Below are 15,853 nucleotides of genomic sequence, written 5' to 3'. Positions count from 1 at the left end.
TGTTCAAGACCACAACGTCTCCCTCTCTCCTCAGGGCTGAACAAACCAAATAGCCTCCAGCGCTCTTCATATGGCTTCCCCTCAAGGCCCGTCACCGTTCTTTGGGCACTCTGACAGCTCAGTGTCTCATTGTGTCACCCAGAGCTGCCCCCAGCACTGGAGGTGAGGCCGCCCCAGTGCAGAGCAGAGCAGGACAATCCCTCCCTTGCCCAGCTGTGCCTGATGTCCCCAGGGCAGGGTTGGCCCTCCTGGCTGCCAGGGCACAATGACTGACATTCAATGCCATGGCCCAGGACCCCCAGCTCCCTTTCTGCAGCGCTGCTCCCCTTCCACAGCGCAGAACCCGCGCCGGCCCGGGCACACGGCATTCCCAGCGGCGGGAAGCTGCGGTGCCCAGCTCATTCCCAGCAGCGGGAAGCTGCGGAGCCCGGGCACACGGCATTCCCAGCGGCGGGAAGCTGTGCGGCCCGGGCACAGCTCATTCCCAGCAGCGGGAAGCTGCAGGGCCCGGGCACAGCTCATTCCCAGCGGCGGGAAGCTGTGCGGCCCGGGCACAGCTCATTCCCAGCGGCGGGAAGCTGCGGGGCCCGGGCACAGCTCATTCCCAGCAGGGCGAAGCTGCGCGGCCCGGGCACACGCACAGCGCCGGGGCGGCGCCGGGCAGGGCGGGGCTGCCGGAACGGCACGAACGCCGCTCGGGGGCGGGGCCCCGCTCGCCACTTCCGCTTCCGGCGCAGCGCCGCCCCCGCGACGTGTGTCTGGTCCCGGTGCCAAGATGGCGGCGGCCGCGGGGGCGGCGGCGGCGGCGGGGCTGTGGAGCGAGGTGAACCGCTGCGGCCAGAACGGCGACTTCGCCCGCGCGCTCAAGTCCGTCAATAAGAGTGAGTGCGGCGACAGTGCCGCCCCCCCCCGCGGGTCTGCGGTCTCTGCCCGGGCGCGTTGGCCTTGTGGAGGGTCGCTGCGGTGTGGCGGGTGGGGGCCGCCCGTAGGCGTCGTGCCGGGAGCAGGGCTGCGGGGATCTTACTGTGTTGGGGCAGAGGGAAGAGAGGCAGCTGGGGCTCGGGCTCCGCTGCTGTACCGTGACCATCGGGTCCTTGTGTTGCATTAAGCATCCCTCGCTGTGCGTTAAACCTTCGGAGTTACTCGTGGGTTTTCCTTCCGTTTTGATCATGGGAGGAAGGAGGGCTTTTCCCCCGGGAACTGGAGGAGTGGTGTTGTGCAAATGGACTAACTGACTTGGGAGCAAGAGCAACAACTTGCTAGAAAGGGAGAGTTCCTGTTGAGATGTGTTGTTTTGGTGGCTAGGCATCCAAAACGGGATTGCAGCATAAGGCACGTTGTGGTTATAAATTCTGTCTGTGCTGCTGGTAGGCAGTAGGGATTCATCTCCTGACCTGGAAAAGCTGGCATCCCTGAAAAAAAATCAAATAGCAAAACACATGCCTCTCTTCTAGTTCTCACTCACTGTCATCCACTGGCAGAAAGTTTTACAGTGTACAGTGACTCCCTGACAAGAGCCAGACTGTTCTTCTGTACCAGCTGTTTTCCTTCCTGAGTATCCTTTACGTGGCACTGGGGCATTGGCACTGTGTTCTTTGCCTGGAAGTGACATGCCAAGGAAATGTTTGCCCAGGTCCTTTGGTGCAGCTCTCTTCCAGACATATTAGCACAGTGCATACTTCTGGTAAGTTCAGGATTTATACTGGATTATTTTATCCTGCTGGGGTTTGTTTCATGATCTGGGCCAAAAGCAAACCATGCCAGGATGCTTTAAATTGATGTGACCACTCTCTAAGATGGGATTTTGCAGCTCTAATAATATGAGTCTCTTACAAAGCCTGGGTTTGTATTGGATCATTGAGTTGGTTCATTGAGTTGAAAATGGTTTCTTCTCCAGTACTGCAGATCAACAAAGATGACGTGACAGCGCTTCAGTGTAAAGTAGTGTGTCTTATCCAGAATGGGAACTTCAAGGAAGCCCTTGGTGTAATCAATACCCACACTAAAGTGTTAACCAGGTGAGTTGTGTGCTGCTGTGCTCTACAAAAATATGAAACTACTGAGTCCCTGAGAAGCTGCTGCAGCTTCAGTGGAAAAAATAAGGCAGCAAAATAAAGACCAGGATATGCTCAGAGACATTGGGGTTGGTCTTCTCAGTGACACATTTATTTATGGGTGGGGATGAGACAGGGTCTTGTCGAGTTTGAGACAGTCCAACATCTTGCTGTTGCTGTTGAAGGGATTGTCCCTAACTGAGGTTTTAGCCACCTTCATGTGCTGATTCTGTTCATAGATGTGGCTGGGTATTGTGGCTGGTACAAGGGAAGGGGACAGATCTCTCTGGGAGGGAAGTGGCAGTGAGCTGTTGGCTTTGCTTGGCTGTCTCATCATATGGCTCCTTGGGGTCCTTTGCTTTGCCAGCCTGAAGGAACTGCCTCAGCTTTTGGGGTGGTGCAAGCCCTTTGTGCATCCTCTCAAAACCAGCATGCTGGAGACAAATAGTGTTTGAGAGCAAGTCAAGCTTCTCATTTGTGTTCTTAAGATTCTAATTTTGTTCCTCATAAGGATGGTCTTTGTGCAATGACAAGGATGAAAAGTACTGCCCAAGAACTGGCTGGCAGCAAAATTTTTGTGTTTTAGATGCTGTTGTTAAGGAAATTCCCAGAAAGGTGTGTTGAAGTTATCAGTGTGATGAAACATACCTTTGTTTTTGTTTGCATCTGAATAACACATGATTACCCTGTTCACTAATTCCTCCTTTCCTGGGACAAAAGGAGTTTAATTTGAGTTTTTTAGCTTATTATTTTATTATATGGTGAGGAGAAGGTGTGTGTGTGGTTTTTTTTTGTTTGTTTGTTTGTTTGTTTTTTGGTGTTCAACTGGTTTCAGAGTTCTTCCCATAACTTCTTTCAGCTCACTCTGCTGTGTGTCCATGTCCTGCAGAACAAGGAAAGTGGTGGTTTTTGGTCTGTCTTGAAGTTTTCCTATCCTGCTGCTTTGGTTTAATTCTAAATACCATTAATTTTTAAACTCCCTTAATACTCAGTTTAATCGAGATCATTTTAAATAGGCAAAGTAAAGCTGATAATAAGTGGCCCCAGGTATGAACTAAAGGAATTTCTGATTAATTTTTTTTTTGGTTTAAGTGGTAACTCAGGGTGGTAGGTGGAACATAGCATTCAAGGCTCTGCTTCTTTGAGAATGCTTCCCTGCTGGTGTGAGCTTGCTTTGAAGCCAATTTATGTTGGCAAAAGCAAATCCTTTTGTTGCAGTTCTGCTCCAATCATATTTCAAAATCGGTTAACATTACCTTTGTCTTGGTATCAGCCTCTAAGCAGGACTGTGTTTTATACCTTCTTCTCTCTCTGCGAGTCTATTATCTTTAAAGTTTGCTGTAACAATGTTTCATTGCAATGTAATGCTTTCTCCTTTAGAAAATGCCATGGAATGAAGTTTGCTATTGTTTTACCTTTTAAGCATTTGATTAGCATAATTAGTAGGCGGCCTGGAGGAGAGAGGATTTGGAATACAGTGTGCGTGCAAATGCCATTAAAAGGGAACCTTTTTTTTTGGGGTTATATGTGAGTACATGCTGTTGAATGGAAACTCCAGTGCTTGCTGTCAGCCTTTGTCTTATCCTTGCAGTGATGTTATTGCCTTTGAGAAGGCCTACTGTGAATACAGGCTGAATCGTATTGAAAGTGCTCTCAAGACCATTCAGAGTGCCAGCCAGCAGACAGACAAACTAAAGGAGCTTTATGGACAAGTGGTAATTACAAGCTTTTCTTCCTGGTGGGAGTTTCATATGCTGGATGCCTCCTTGTCCCTCCTCTAAAGGGAGGGCAAGTATGGGGATAGAATTTCCTTCTCTGGCTTGAAGGTAAGGACAGGTACAGTTCCAGCTGCTCAAACTTCTGTGAAGCTTCAGTTGCCTATTTCTGGAGGCAGTGTCTCATCAAGTCCTTCCCACAGAACCAAAGCACTACATTTGTGACTTCTGTTCCATTCCTGGGTCTGGCTTGATACTAGCCATCTGATTGAGGAAGGAAGGAATCTGATGGGATTTGTTTGTGGTTCAGCCATCTGTTTGCATTAGATACCTGTTCAGGAATGGTTTGTGGGACCTGACGTCTCAGGCATTAAAAGTAATGCGGAAAAGAAGTTATAATTTTTCCTCATCTTTTTTTCCTGGTTGATCAGAATGGTTTTGTGAAGAATTGGCTATCTTCTCTCAGCTGCATGAAAGACCATTCATTTAATTTCTTTCTTAGAGAGGCGATCTAATTTGGAAGAAGGCTGTTTTGGGGACAAAACTGAGTAAACTGCTGCTTTTAAAGAAGCTGTTTTAGGAGTAGGAGCTGTGTCATTTTTGTGCAGGTATCTGGTGTCATTGCTTGAGTCCTTGCAAGTGTAGTCTACATAGCTTGCCCTTAAAGATAGATGCAAATGTTAGTAATGTTCAGCTTAAAACATATGATGTTCTGGTGCCCCCAGTCCATGGGGAGGGAGGAAGGAGGCTGTAGTTACCAGCGTGCACAGAAAAATACTGTTCTGAGGGCTAATCCCTTTCTCAGTTGTACAGACTGGAGCGTTATGACGATTGTCTGGCTGCGTACAGAGATCTCATCCGCAACTCCCAGGATGAGTATGAAGAGGAGAGAAAAACCAACCTCTCTGCTGTTGTGGCAGCACAAAGCACGTGGGAGAAGGTGGTGCCAGTAAGTGAGTATGTATGTCTTTGGGTGTAAGAGTGAGAGTCAAGGAATAAAGGAATGCAAATTGTATTGGAATTGTGGATACTGAACAGAACAGAAATGTGTTCCTGTCTCATAAACATTCCTGAGCATGTTGAAGATCACTTAGTAGTTTTCCATGCATGGAGGAATAAATGCTGTTGTTATTTATGAATTATACTTCACCTTCGATCTCTAGAGAGCTTGTACTTTAGATGTTACAGCAGAGCAGGAAGTAGATCTTTCTGAACTGCATTAGCAGAACACTGTGGTGACTAGCACTTTTCTCTCTCATTACCCTCTTGCCCAGGGTTAAAGCCTAGTTGCTCTGATCACCCAGCCATGCTTGGGAATATTTTTGTTAATGAACAGTGAAGATTATAATGTTCACATTTGCTTAGAAATCCTTGTCTTTAGAGGTGCACACAGCATTTTCAGCTTTCTGTTCAGTGCTGTGGATCCGCTTTCTAATTCTCTAGACCAGTAGTTCTTAGTTGCCCTCTTGCACCAGCCTACGTAGTCCCCAGGCTCAGGCTGGAGTTTCCTTGCTGCCTTGTCAGTGGCCTCTGACTTTGTGCAGTGTGAGGGAAGATCCTTTGTGCTGCAACTTACTTGCAGATACATGTGCCGTTAAATTTGCTCTTTAAATTTATTTTTCAAGGATTAGTTTAAATGTACAGGAAGACTCTGGTTTGTGTCTGTTGCCTGTTAAATCTGTTGGTGTTTATGCTAATGTAATGTTATATTTATTTTTCATGCTAGGAGGATTTAGGCCTTCGAGAGGCTACCTACGAGCTGTGTTATAACAGTGCATGTGCATTGATTGGGCAAGGAAAGCTGAATGAAGCAATGAAAAAACTGCAAAAAGCAGAAGGTAAAAGCTTGGTGAGGTGAGAGGGAAGCTTTGTGTGGTAGAAGTAGTTATTTGCTCTCTGTAGACAGAAATCAGAGGAAAAGAGGTTTTGAGAATTTAAAAACTGACCAGCAGCAGAATTTGTTGTGAAGCTGGTGTTTTTGGACAAGTATTCCTCTGCAACTCTTTTGCAGCATGTCCTGGCTCTCCTACAGCCCCCTGTTTTGTATTCAATAAGTTTGTGCATTTTTTTGAAGCAGGAAATAGATGTGAGTGTAATCTCATAAGCACGAGATGAGATTTTGTTAGTATGAATATGTACTTGAATACATGCTATAAAAGTTCAAAATACTTCATGGAATTAATTGGTATAAGCTAGTAAAGGAGCTTTTTAGCAAAGACGATTTTTTTCTATGGGGTGAAAGGGGGATTTTGTGTGTTTAAAAAAGATCTGGGGAGAGAACTAGGAAGGACTAGTTCTGTCTGATCTAATTGCTCTTACAGATAAATAGGTCAGTTCTGTCCCAGTTTTGATGAAGAATAACAAGTGTCCTATACAACTGATAAGCATGTGTAATTTGAGCCTATGTCCTTTGATAGTAGTCCTTTGGAGAGCAAACAAGTGATATTCTGGTGAAGTATGAGAAAGTAAAGAAGCGACCAGTGTGGGTACTGTAAACTAACATAATTGCTGTGCCATAAAGAGTGTTGCCAGCTGAATATTGCAGGCTTGCAGCGCTTAACTCACAAGACTGGTGAGCAGTTGCAACTGATCCCTATGGGAAGAATCAGAAGCTAGGTCTAAGGAAGTTTGCTCAGAAGAGAAAATGAGTGTCTGGGAGGGACAGTATCTTCTGTGCCTTTGATAGTTCTTCTGCATCACCTAGTCTGCTCTCTCATGCTTAGTCCCATCCATCATCAGACTGGTAGTCTGCTGTGCCCTTGTAGTGCAGCAGAAATTTCAGGGATATATGAAAAGGTTCTATGTTCCCTCATGCTTCTTGCCTGGCTTTATTTCCCCTAAAAGCCTTCTGAATTGTGTTTTTCAATTTGTTTTTCTTTGTAGAGCTGTGCCGCCAGTCGCTGTCAGAAGACTCTGTAAGTTCCTGGTGTTGTTCTGGAGAGTGTTTGCTTTGCTGCAGGGGAAGCGAGGGTGCAGTCACAAAGTGCAGAGAGCCAGAGCCAGGGCTGCTCTGCTGGTGCCAGCTTGTGAGGCTGGGGCTGCCATCATGGCTGTTGCAGGAGGGCAGCTGGCACCACAGGCTGTTTGCTGCTGTGCTCCTTGCATAGTTGCTTGTTCTGGTGCAAGTAGAAGGGTTCAGGTTGTGTGAAACCTCCCTGTGACCTATCCCCTGTGACCTATGAACGTGCTGAGTGGGTGGCAACAAACAGGGAATTTGTAGCCAATCGTTGCAGAGTGGCAGATTGAACGTACAAGTTAAGGTAATCTTCAGTTTCTAGCTGGAGTGGGTCAGCTTTCTTCTAGTTTAACTCAGATATGCTTGTGTTTGTGCTGTGGCTGCAACCTTAACCTGTGGTAGCTGGGGCACTTTGCTGCTAATACTGCCCAGGAATGCTCACAGATGTTTGCCAGCAGAATATGGAAGCTGGAATAGAGGTGAGATAGCAGCTTTTTACTTTTTTCTTTGATTTTCCTTCAGGATGTGACAGAAGAAGACATTGAGGCTGAACTGGCTATTATTCACGGTCAGATGGCTTATATCATGCAGCTGCAGGGACGTACAGAGGATGCTCTACAGCTCTACAATCAAATAATCAAGTTGAAGTAAGGGATTTTTTTTTAAAACAAATCCTCAGCCTTCCATCTGTGAGAGACTGCTGTTCAGTAACAGTACGCTTTCTGCTTTTCTTATCTGCAGGCCAACAGATGTAGGACTCCTTGCTGTCATTGCAAATAATATCATCACAATTAACAAGGTATAGAATTACATTGCCACTTATACTGTGGTTAGTCAGCTCGCTTCTCTGCTTCTGTGGAGAGAAGGGAGATAATCAGTAAAGATGTTTTCTTAAACAGTAGTTAAATTGCGGACCCAGGGACCTTTTCTTCTTCAAGGAATGTAGTGAAATCTTCTCATGGTGTGTGATTTCTGCAGGACCAAAATGTCTTTGATTCAAAGAAAAAGGTGAAACTGACCAATGCAGAAGGTGTTGAGCATAAACTCTCCAAGAAGCAGCTCCAGGCGATTGAATTCAACAAAGCTTTGCTTGCAATGTACACTAACCAGGTAGGGGAAACTGATCTGCAATAAGTAGCTATGGATTAAATCCATGGGAGTTTGACTGGGCAAAAATGGAGATGCAGCTGTTCTGTTTCAGAAGCTAGGGTGACTTGATTTAGGCACATAAGTAAGCAGAAAAATAAAATCATCCCTAAAAGCACAACTGTCTGTTTAGTGACTTGGGTATTGCTGTAGGGAGGATGGTGTGGAGATAACTAGAAGACAAAAAGGATGTGGGGGTTCTTATATGTGTCTGAAGGGCCACTAAGAGGACTTCTTGGTTCTTTGTACTCATTTCAGGGGAGTCAACTACTAGTACCTCTTAGATACTGTTGGTTTCTTAGCCCTGTGTAAGGTGCTCACAGACGTTGAGAAAAGTGTGTTCTCTCTTTCCACTCCAGGCAGATCAGTGCCGCAAGCTGTCAGCAAGCCTGCAGTCCCAGAGCCCCGAGCATCTGCTCCCTGTGCTTATCCAGGCAGCCCAGCTGTGTCGTGAGAAGCAGCATGCAAAGGCCGTAGGGCTTCTGCAGGTAGGTTAAGAGAAAGTTGGCCACGCACCATTTAAACCTGTGTGTTGTGTTCTCCTGTGCTGTTTTCCCTTAGTTTGTTTTGTTTGGTTTAAATTTCCAGAGGTATGTGACTCCTTATTTTGGTTTGGTTTAATGCTGCTGGGAAGCCTTCACACTCAATTGAACAATTCTGCTTTTAAATGGAACAATTCTGCTTTTAAATGGAAATATTTCCCTTACACCTATGATTTTTATGCTTACAAAACTGTAGTAGACTTCTAGGGTAATAAGAAGTAGGCTTTGCTACTCTGCTTACAAGCAGTTTGCGATACCCTTCTTGGAGGGAATGAGTGGCCTGGGACAGAAATCTGAAAGGGCACACCTGGTGGTCCTTCTCTGCTGTATGCTGAAACCTGCCTGTGCTGGAAAGCTGTCTTTGGCTCTTGCCAGCTTGCTGTGACTGAGCATGACATATGATTCACCAAAGCATCAGCCTGGTGTCCACACACAAGTTGAATTGTTGTTTCTTCTGACTCTCAGGACTTTGCAGACCAGCACCCTGCCAATGCAGCTGAGATCAAGCTGACGATGGCCCAGCTAAAAATTGCTCAAGGTATCTAGTGTCCTCCTTTGTTGGGAAGTGTCTGCACATGACAAGGGTACAAGGGGTAAGAAAACCAGACTTCAGGGCAATCTTTGCTGCAGTCACTGTTGTGACAGGGGTGCAGAGCAGATACTTTCAATCAGGTAATACATATATTTAGCAGGATGTTGCTGATAACTAATGTCTGGATACACAGGCTCCACAGATTGCTGGCAGAAATGCCTGCAGTCTCTGTGAAATGCTGAATCTCTTCTGGGGCAGGATAATTTTGGGAGCAGTGTGAGGCTCCATAATGGTACCATTATGGTATGCAGTCAGGCAGCACAGACTTGAGCCTGAAGAAAACTCCCTGGTAGCCAAAGCTTGCTCCTGAACCCTTGCAGGATGTGACAAGAGCAGAAGGGTCCATTGTGTGGAGGCCTGTCCTTAACTCCTGCAATGGAGGAGAGGTTGTGAGAAGGGGAATTGTTCTATCCCCACTGTTTGGCTCTAAGTTCACTGGTGGGATCAGGTGTTGTGATGCCATTCAGAGTGTGTTCTTCCTTGTCTCCTAGGCAGTGTCACCAAAGCCTGCATGATCCTGAGGAGCATAGAAGAACTGCAGCACAAGCCTGGTATGGTAAGCAAAACTCCGTCTGGACTGTGTAAGGTTTTTCCCTTGTAGGAGAGCTTTGCACTGCTTGCTCCTTTTTGCCTCCCCCATGGCTGCCACTTGACTTGAGTGTCTGCAGGATTCCTTGTCTTGGACAAAGGTGGTATTATAACTTGCTTCAGGTAGCCTGAATGTAGTTACAGGCAGAAGTACTCTGCCTGTCAGAGAGATGCTCTCTGCCTATGTTCCCACTACCTGGTAATCTCTCAGTCCTGCATGTTGCCTGGATTTACTTGCATAACATGACTGGAGCAGCTGCTGGTTGCTGGTAGGTACTGTTGGGACGTTTTAGCAGCAGCTTTAGGACAGCAGGCCTTAGGGGGAAAGTGCTGTTTTCCATCCCTGCAGCATCACCTTGATCTGCATGCTTATCCACACCTGCTATTCAGAAAAGCTTGATGGCGTTGTAAATGCTCTCATGTTCAGCAGGAGCATCTTGAACAGGGGCTGATAGTTGGATCTGTTCCAATTGTAAGTGTGACTGACAATAATTGCAAGTTAACAATAACAGCTCCTTACCCTGAGTCACCTCTACTTGTGACTGGGATGACAGCAAATGGATGGTATCCTTATAAGCTCTTTAGTGCTGATTTCTTTTTTCATAGCTCTTGGGGTAGAGAATGGTGAATGAAAAAGGTTTTCTAATGAAACTAGTATGCAATCTTAAGCTTGTACCATAGGAGAAAGATGTTGGGGATGTTCCTTCGGGAGTGACTTGGGTAGGAAGATGTGGCCTGGGTATCCTGCCTGTTAGCACAGCTGTTCTTTAGGGACAGAGCAGAAAGCTCACACTGACTGTTTTTGGGAAATCCCATTGTTTAACTGCTGAGACTCTGGCTGTAGACAATTTGCATGAAGATCTACTGTTTACTGCTCTTGAATGTTTGCAGGTGTCTGCGTTGGTGACAATGTACAGTCATGAAGAGGATATTGACAGTGCAATTGAAGTCTTCACACAGGCTATCCAGTGGTATCAGCAACACCAGGCAAGTCAGACCAGAGGAGCTAGTGTGCAGGAATCTGTCCTGGATTTTCTAGCCAGTCCAATTCAGCTTTTCATGTTGATGCATAGCCACAACAGTTATCCAGTTGGGGATTTGGAGATATTTGGAGCCCCTGTTTTGTGAGCATTTATCAGTAATATTTTAGATGTGTTACAAATAGGGAGCAGCAACTCCTGTCAGATTAGGAGGGTGGCATCAATGGATGCCTAAATGTAGCCATCAGGACTTCTCCCTGATTGGAAAATATGGTGGAGCAGCAAGCTGCCTTGTCACATGCAGTTCTGCCTCACTTCCCACAGTGCAAAGGTGGTCTACTTTCTGCATGACAGATGTTAACTCGGTTCTCTTTGGCCAAGCCTCAGGTTTATTAAAGCCAGCTAGAGCTGGGTTCCATGCTGTGATAATAAGGAACTAATTTTGGCTGCTGTGTCTTTCAGCCAAAATCTCCTGTCCATTTGTCACTGATAAGGGAAGCTGCCAACTTCAAACTAAAGCATGGCAGGAAGAAGGAAGCAATCAGCGACTTGGAGGAGCTCTGGAAGTGAGTTGGGTGGTTGCTGAGCAGCAGGTCTCCACCCAGAGTCCTCTGCAAGCTGTCTGGTGCCAGGCAGTGTCTGTCAATTTTGATTGACTAGTAGCTGTCCTTTAGAGTTGCTTTTGCATAGGGGCTTCAATGCAAGACTGTATTTTGTAAGAAGAGGAGATAATTAATTTGATCTGTAGTTGATGTTCACTTGAAAACCTGGTAGACTTATCCCAGAATCCTCTTGTGTGCAGTGAACATTGCTCTGGGGACTAGAATGCATTTTTTTTCTAGTGCTACACAAACATGGTCTAGGTTTTAGTTTCTATTGTGCACTGAATGGGATCTTATATTGGGGGAGTGTTAACTTGCCTTTGCTACTGGGTTTTTCCTCTTCTGTTGCCTGCTTCATGGTACTGTGAACTTGCCTGCACCTCCCTTAATCCACACCAGTGATATTTAGTGGTCTGCTCTTGAGGAGACCACATCCTAACATGCCTGTTCCCATAGATAGCAACTGTGCTGCAGCAGCAACTACTGTGTGGTGTTACCAGTCTTTGAGATGAGTAACATTGGTAACTTGGTCCTTTTCTGATTTTTTTTTTTTTCTCTAAAAAGGCAAAACCCGAAAGATGTGCATACTCTGGCGCAGCTCATCTCTGCCTATTCCCTTGTTGACCCTGAAAAAGCTAAAGTGTATCCTTTTAATGGTGGTGAAAGAGGTGTTTCCACGGTATTGCTTCCTTGGATTTTCAGCTGTGCAGGGAACTTGAGACTCACTCTTACGCAAAGAAAGGCAAGGAACCTCTTTGGAACAGCTACATATCCAGGTCAAGTTGTCTGGAGCTACGTTAGTTCTAATTGGCTTCATTACTGTGATATCTCAGGACCCTTTTATCTTTGGCCTCCTTGTCTTTGAGAATTAGTAAGACAAGGTGGAACAAAAAACAAAAAAGAGCACCTGCATCTTTTCTGTTGGAATCTTAAATCTGTGGTAATAATGCAGGACTGATACAATATGGTGAAGCTCTTGCTTTCCCAAAATCTCGTTCACATACTGCTTTTTTCACCTGAGCTGCTTTCACAGGAAACTGTTCCGTGTATTAAAGAGGGAAAAATGAGGCAGATGGTGATTAAGCAGCTCATCCTAATGTGTGTAAGAAGCTAGTGAGAGAGATGGAAATAGTTCTGTAGGCCTGTCTGGTGTCTGAGTCGTTAACGGACAGAATTTATTTAAGATGAGGTTGTCTCTTGCTGTCTGGAAAAACATGGGTGTTTATGCTTGTTCGTTTGCATCCCTGAACTCTTCCCTTGCAGTCTTAGCAAACACTTGCCTTCCTCAGACACCATGTCACTGAAAGTAGATGTTGATGTGCTGGAGAACTCCCATGGAGCAACCTATGTTCGGAAGAAAGCTGGGAAGCTCACTGGAGACAACCAGCAGAAGGAGCAAGGGTAAAGCAGGCTGCTATATTTTTTATTTCATTTTATTACTATAGCTTTGGTGCATTCTTCTTTGGGGTGCTTCAAGAACCACACTTGGTGTGGTGAAGGCATTGCTGTAGAAGGCAGGCTGGTGGACAGGGAGTTGTTTGACTGCAAGGAGCTTCATGTAGCAGCAGACCAAATTCTTAGAGACATGGGAATGGTTTAGCTTCTTCCAGAGCTAGTTTTTAGTTAACTTGTCTGCTTTGTGTCTGCTATGTCACAATGTCTTGTTTTCCTTTCAGACAAGGGGAAGTGAAGAAAAAGAAGAAAAAAAAGAAGGGTAAGTTGTATTTCCTAGCTGTTGATACAGCACAGCTCCAGAGAGCTCTCCAGATCCTTTCTTCAAATAGCCAGCCTCCAGGTCCCTAGGAGCTGGAGCCCTTTGCTAGGACTGTGTCTCTGGGAACCTGGATCTTCATGATAGCTTGTTTGGTGGGGCACTTTTCCTCAGAAGTGGGAGTAACATCCTGATAGAGTGATGTAGTTGCTGGTCTCTTTGTACTGCCTGGCTACTGACATCCCATGCATGTCCTTTGGTGATGCCTGTAGTGTGTTGACCCTGATCTCGTTTCTTGGCACTGGATGTTCTGCAGGAAAGCTGCCCAAGAACTACGACCCCAAGGTGACTCCCGACCCTGAGCGGTGGCTTCCAATGCGAGAGCGGTCCTACTACCGTGGACGGAAGAAGGGCAAGAAGAAGGATCAGGTTGGCAAGGGGACTCAGGGTTCAACCACAACTGGCTCCTCTGAACTGTAAGTACCTGTTTTGCAAGGATTGATGGGGGATTCACTCCTGGGCAGCTGGGAGGGCTGTGTTTCTGCTGCTCTGCTGCAGCTCTGTCACCACACCAGCTGCGGGTGACATTGTACTTTGCTGCTTGAACCTGCTACCAGCTGCTCTCCTTGGAGATCCCTATAGGTTCCTGAAAACCATTGTGATAGGATAGGCATGCTTGAAGGTGCCAAGGTGCAAATTAAATTCTCATAGTCTTTAAATGTGCTTTTCCTTTGGCAATGAGATGAATTTTGCATGCTTTCTCTTGAGCAATTTGCTTTCAAGGCTTCTGGCAGCTGCAGAACCATTAGCCATGATTTGAGAAAACACTGTACTTCCTTCTAAACTGACATTGATGATTTGAGCTGGAATCAAGAATTACCATTATGTATGAAGCCTGACAGCAAGATGGTGCCTAGCATCTGAGAGGAAGGATGCTGGGTTTGCATTGCCTAGGAGTGGGACCTGAAAGGCTTCTTGTGTGTTGCATGAGCTGTCACATGTCTATTAAAAAGTTAGCATTTCTTTCATTGTCAGTGACTTACACCATCTAGTGAACATCAGTTAGAAGATGATTGCTGCCCTTTGAGACATGCTCCCATCCTCTGCCAGCTCCTTCTGTATGTTGAAGCCTCTCCTTGCATAAGTGCCCTCTCATACTTAATACTTGCTACCTAATGGGGCAGCTGCTGCTTTTCACTGTCAGCTCCCTGCATTAGTACCACGTCTTGCAGGTGGTTGTTGAACCCACACAGTGCCTTTTTCTCTTGTGCTTTCTCTTCCTGCAGGGATGCCAGTAGAACTGCCAGCAGCCCACCTACCTCCCCTCGGCCTGGCAGCGGGGCAGCTGTATCGGCTACAAGTAACGTCATCCCTCCCAGGCACCAAAAACCTGCGGGTGCCCCAGCCACCAAGAAGAAACAGCAGCAGAAAAAGAAGAAAGGGGCTAAAGGAGGGTGGTAAAAAGCAGGATGTGTAACCTCCCTCCTTCAATACGTGATGCTGGTTGCAGAATAAAGGTCAAAAGCGCGTGCTGGCGAAAGACTTGGCATCTGGATCTCTGTCCTGCCTGTCAGTGGTCTGGGGGGAGATGGGCTGGTATAGATGCCATGATCTGTCTGCTCACCAAGTTCACTTCCTCACATTTTACCCCACTGTGACTTGGGTTGTTGCCATCAAAGTCAAACATAGCCCATAAGAAGAAATCTGTTTCTATGTTGCCAGACATTTAAGAGATATGAGATAACCAAGAATTTCTTAAAATGCAGTTTCATGCTCCTCTTCCATATGTCAGTTTAGGCCTTTAGCAGATTTATCTATGCATGATGCAGGCACTGTCTTTTATGTCAGTCAGTCATTGACCACTAAAGAGCAAAGGCACAAAGCATTTTAGAAAACAACATCTGGGCTTTATAATACAGGATAAGAAGGGGGATAACGGGTCTGTTGGAAGAAAGCATGGTGAAGTGTATGGCAGCAGATTCAGTGTCCCATTTTCCGCAAGCCAGCTGCCTTATTCTAAAGGGCTTGGCAAAACAAAGGTGAGCAGAATGTGTGTGGTTGTCTGACGTGCGCTTCCTCCTCTGGCCTTGATCCTACGTTCCTACAAGTCTTAGGTGCTGGGTTTATGAAAATAAAGAGTGGTACAGCAGCAGGTCAGCTTAAGCTTTGGTGACTCTGGAGAGGGACCCAGAACACAGGAAATCCTCAAGAAATTGACACCTTTGAGACTATAAGTGCACATCCTGCATTCAGCTTGCACATGCCTCTTGGCACAATGGTTATTTTGGTCTGGATCTTTAACACCTTACTGAGGTGTTTCTCTGTGTCTGTGCAGGAAGGCTATTGATGGTTCTTGTGAAGTTGCAGCTTTGCTGATTGTTGTGTCCTTATCTTCTGATGACCTACTTGCTGGTAGAGCATGGGAAGCAAAAGAAGCCCAGGAGTTAGGATAAACACATTTTTCAACAATGAAAACAACAGTGTGTTATCAATATTTTTCTTGTACTAAAGACAAAACACAGTAATATGCCAGCTACTAGGAAAATTACTAGGAAAACTAATTTCAGCTATGGAGGTGTAAGTTCATGGTTTGCAGCATGAAGCTTCAGCAAATCCAGCTACTCATCCTGAGCAAGTAAAGCTAAGCAAACAGCATACTAAATCATACAGAATTATGACTATGTATCTCATTCTGCTGAAAACTTATTCATGCTAAACTACTATCAATTCTGACAGATAAAATTCTGGTTTGATCTGAATGTAGCCAAAACATTTTTCCAGACACAGACTGTCAGTGGGTAGAAATGGTACCTTGGAGAGAGTTGTCAGATGTCAGCCCAAAGGCAAAAGCTTCTGTCTCTGAAAGAATTTAAAGCAAAGGCCTTAAAAGGTAGGGACTAGGGGTCATGTTACTGCAGCTTAAGGGAAAAACAACTCCTGAGTCTCCTGGCAGTAAAAATCTACTAT

The 15,853-nt window shown here is 45.8% G+C and overlaps 1 protein-coding gene across 2 annotated transcripts; it reads left to right on the top strand.

Moving 5' to 3' along the window:
- Window positions 1–747: 747 nt before the first annotated feature.
- On the top strand, window positions 748–14,426 carry SRP72 (signal recognition particle 72). 2 transcript variants are annotated; one of them, XM_085578088.1, is made up of 20 exons: window positions 748–881; window positions 1,898–2,018; window positions 2,914–2,949; window positions 3,646–3,769; window positions 4,575–4,718; window positions 5,496–5,607; window positions 6,653–6,684; window positions 7,248–7,372; window positions 7,467–7,524; window positions 7,704–7,835; window positions 8,231–8,359; window positions 8,879–8,951; window positions 9,497–9,561; window positions 10,485–10,580; window positions 11,036–11,139; window positions 11,740–11,817; window positions 12,439–12,576; window positions 12,852–12,889; window positions 13,203–13,362; window positions 14,173–14,426. In XM_085578088.1, exons 1-20 carry the CDS (start codon window positions 776–778, stop codon window positions 14,345–14,347), a joined length of 2,046 nt encoding a protein of 681 aa, XP_085434214.1. In that variant the 5' UTR covers window positions 748–775; the 3' UTR covers window positions 14,348–14,426. The 2 variants fall into 2 exon arrangements, with proteins under 2 accessions (XP_085434214.1, XP_021388273.3); XM_021532598.4 differs by lacking the exon at window positions 2,914–2,949.
- Window positions 14,427–15,853: the final 1,427 nt, after the last annotated feature.

Source organism: Lonchura striata, chromosome 4 (genome assembly GCF_050655825.1).
Source record: "Lonchura striata isolate lonStrDom1 chromosome 4, ASM5065582v1, whole genome shotgun sequence".
In the NCBI taxonomy this organism is placed as follows: domain Eukaryota; kingdom Metazoa; phylum Chordata; class Aves; order Passeriformes; family Estrildidae; genus Lonchura; species Lonchura striata.
Note: the sequence above shows the minus strand (reverse complement) of the source record. Positions and strands in the feature narration are given on the sequence as shown.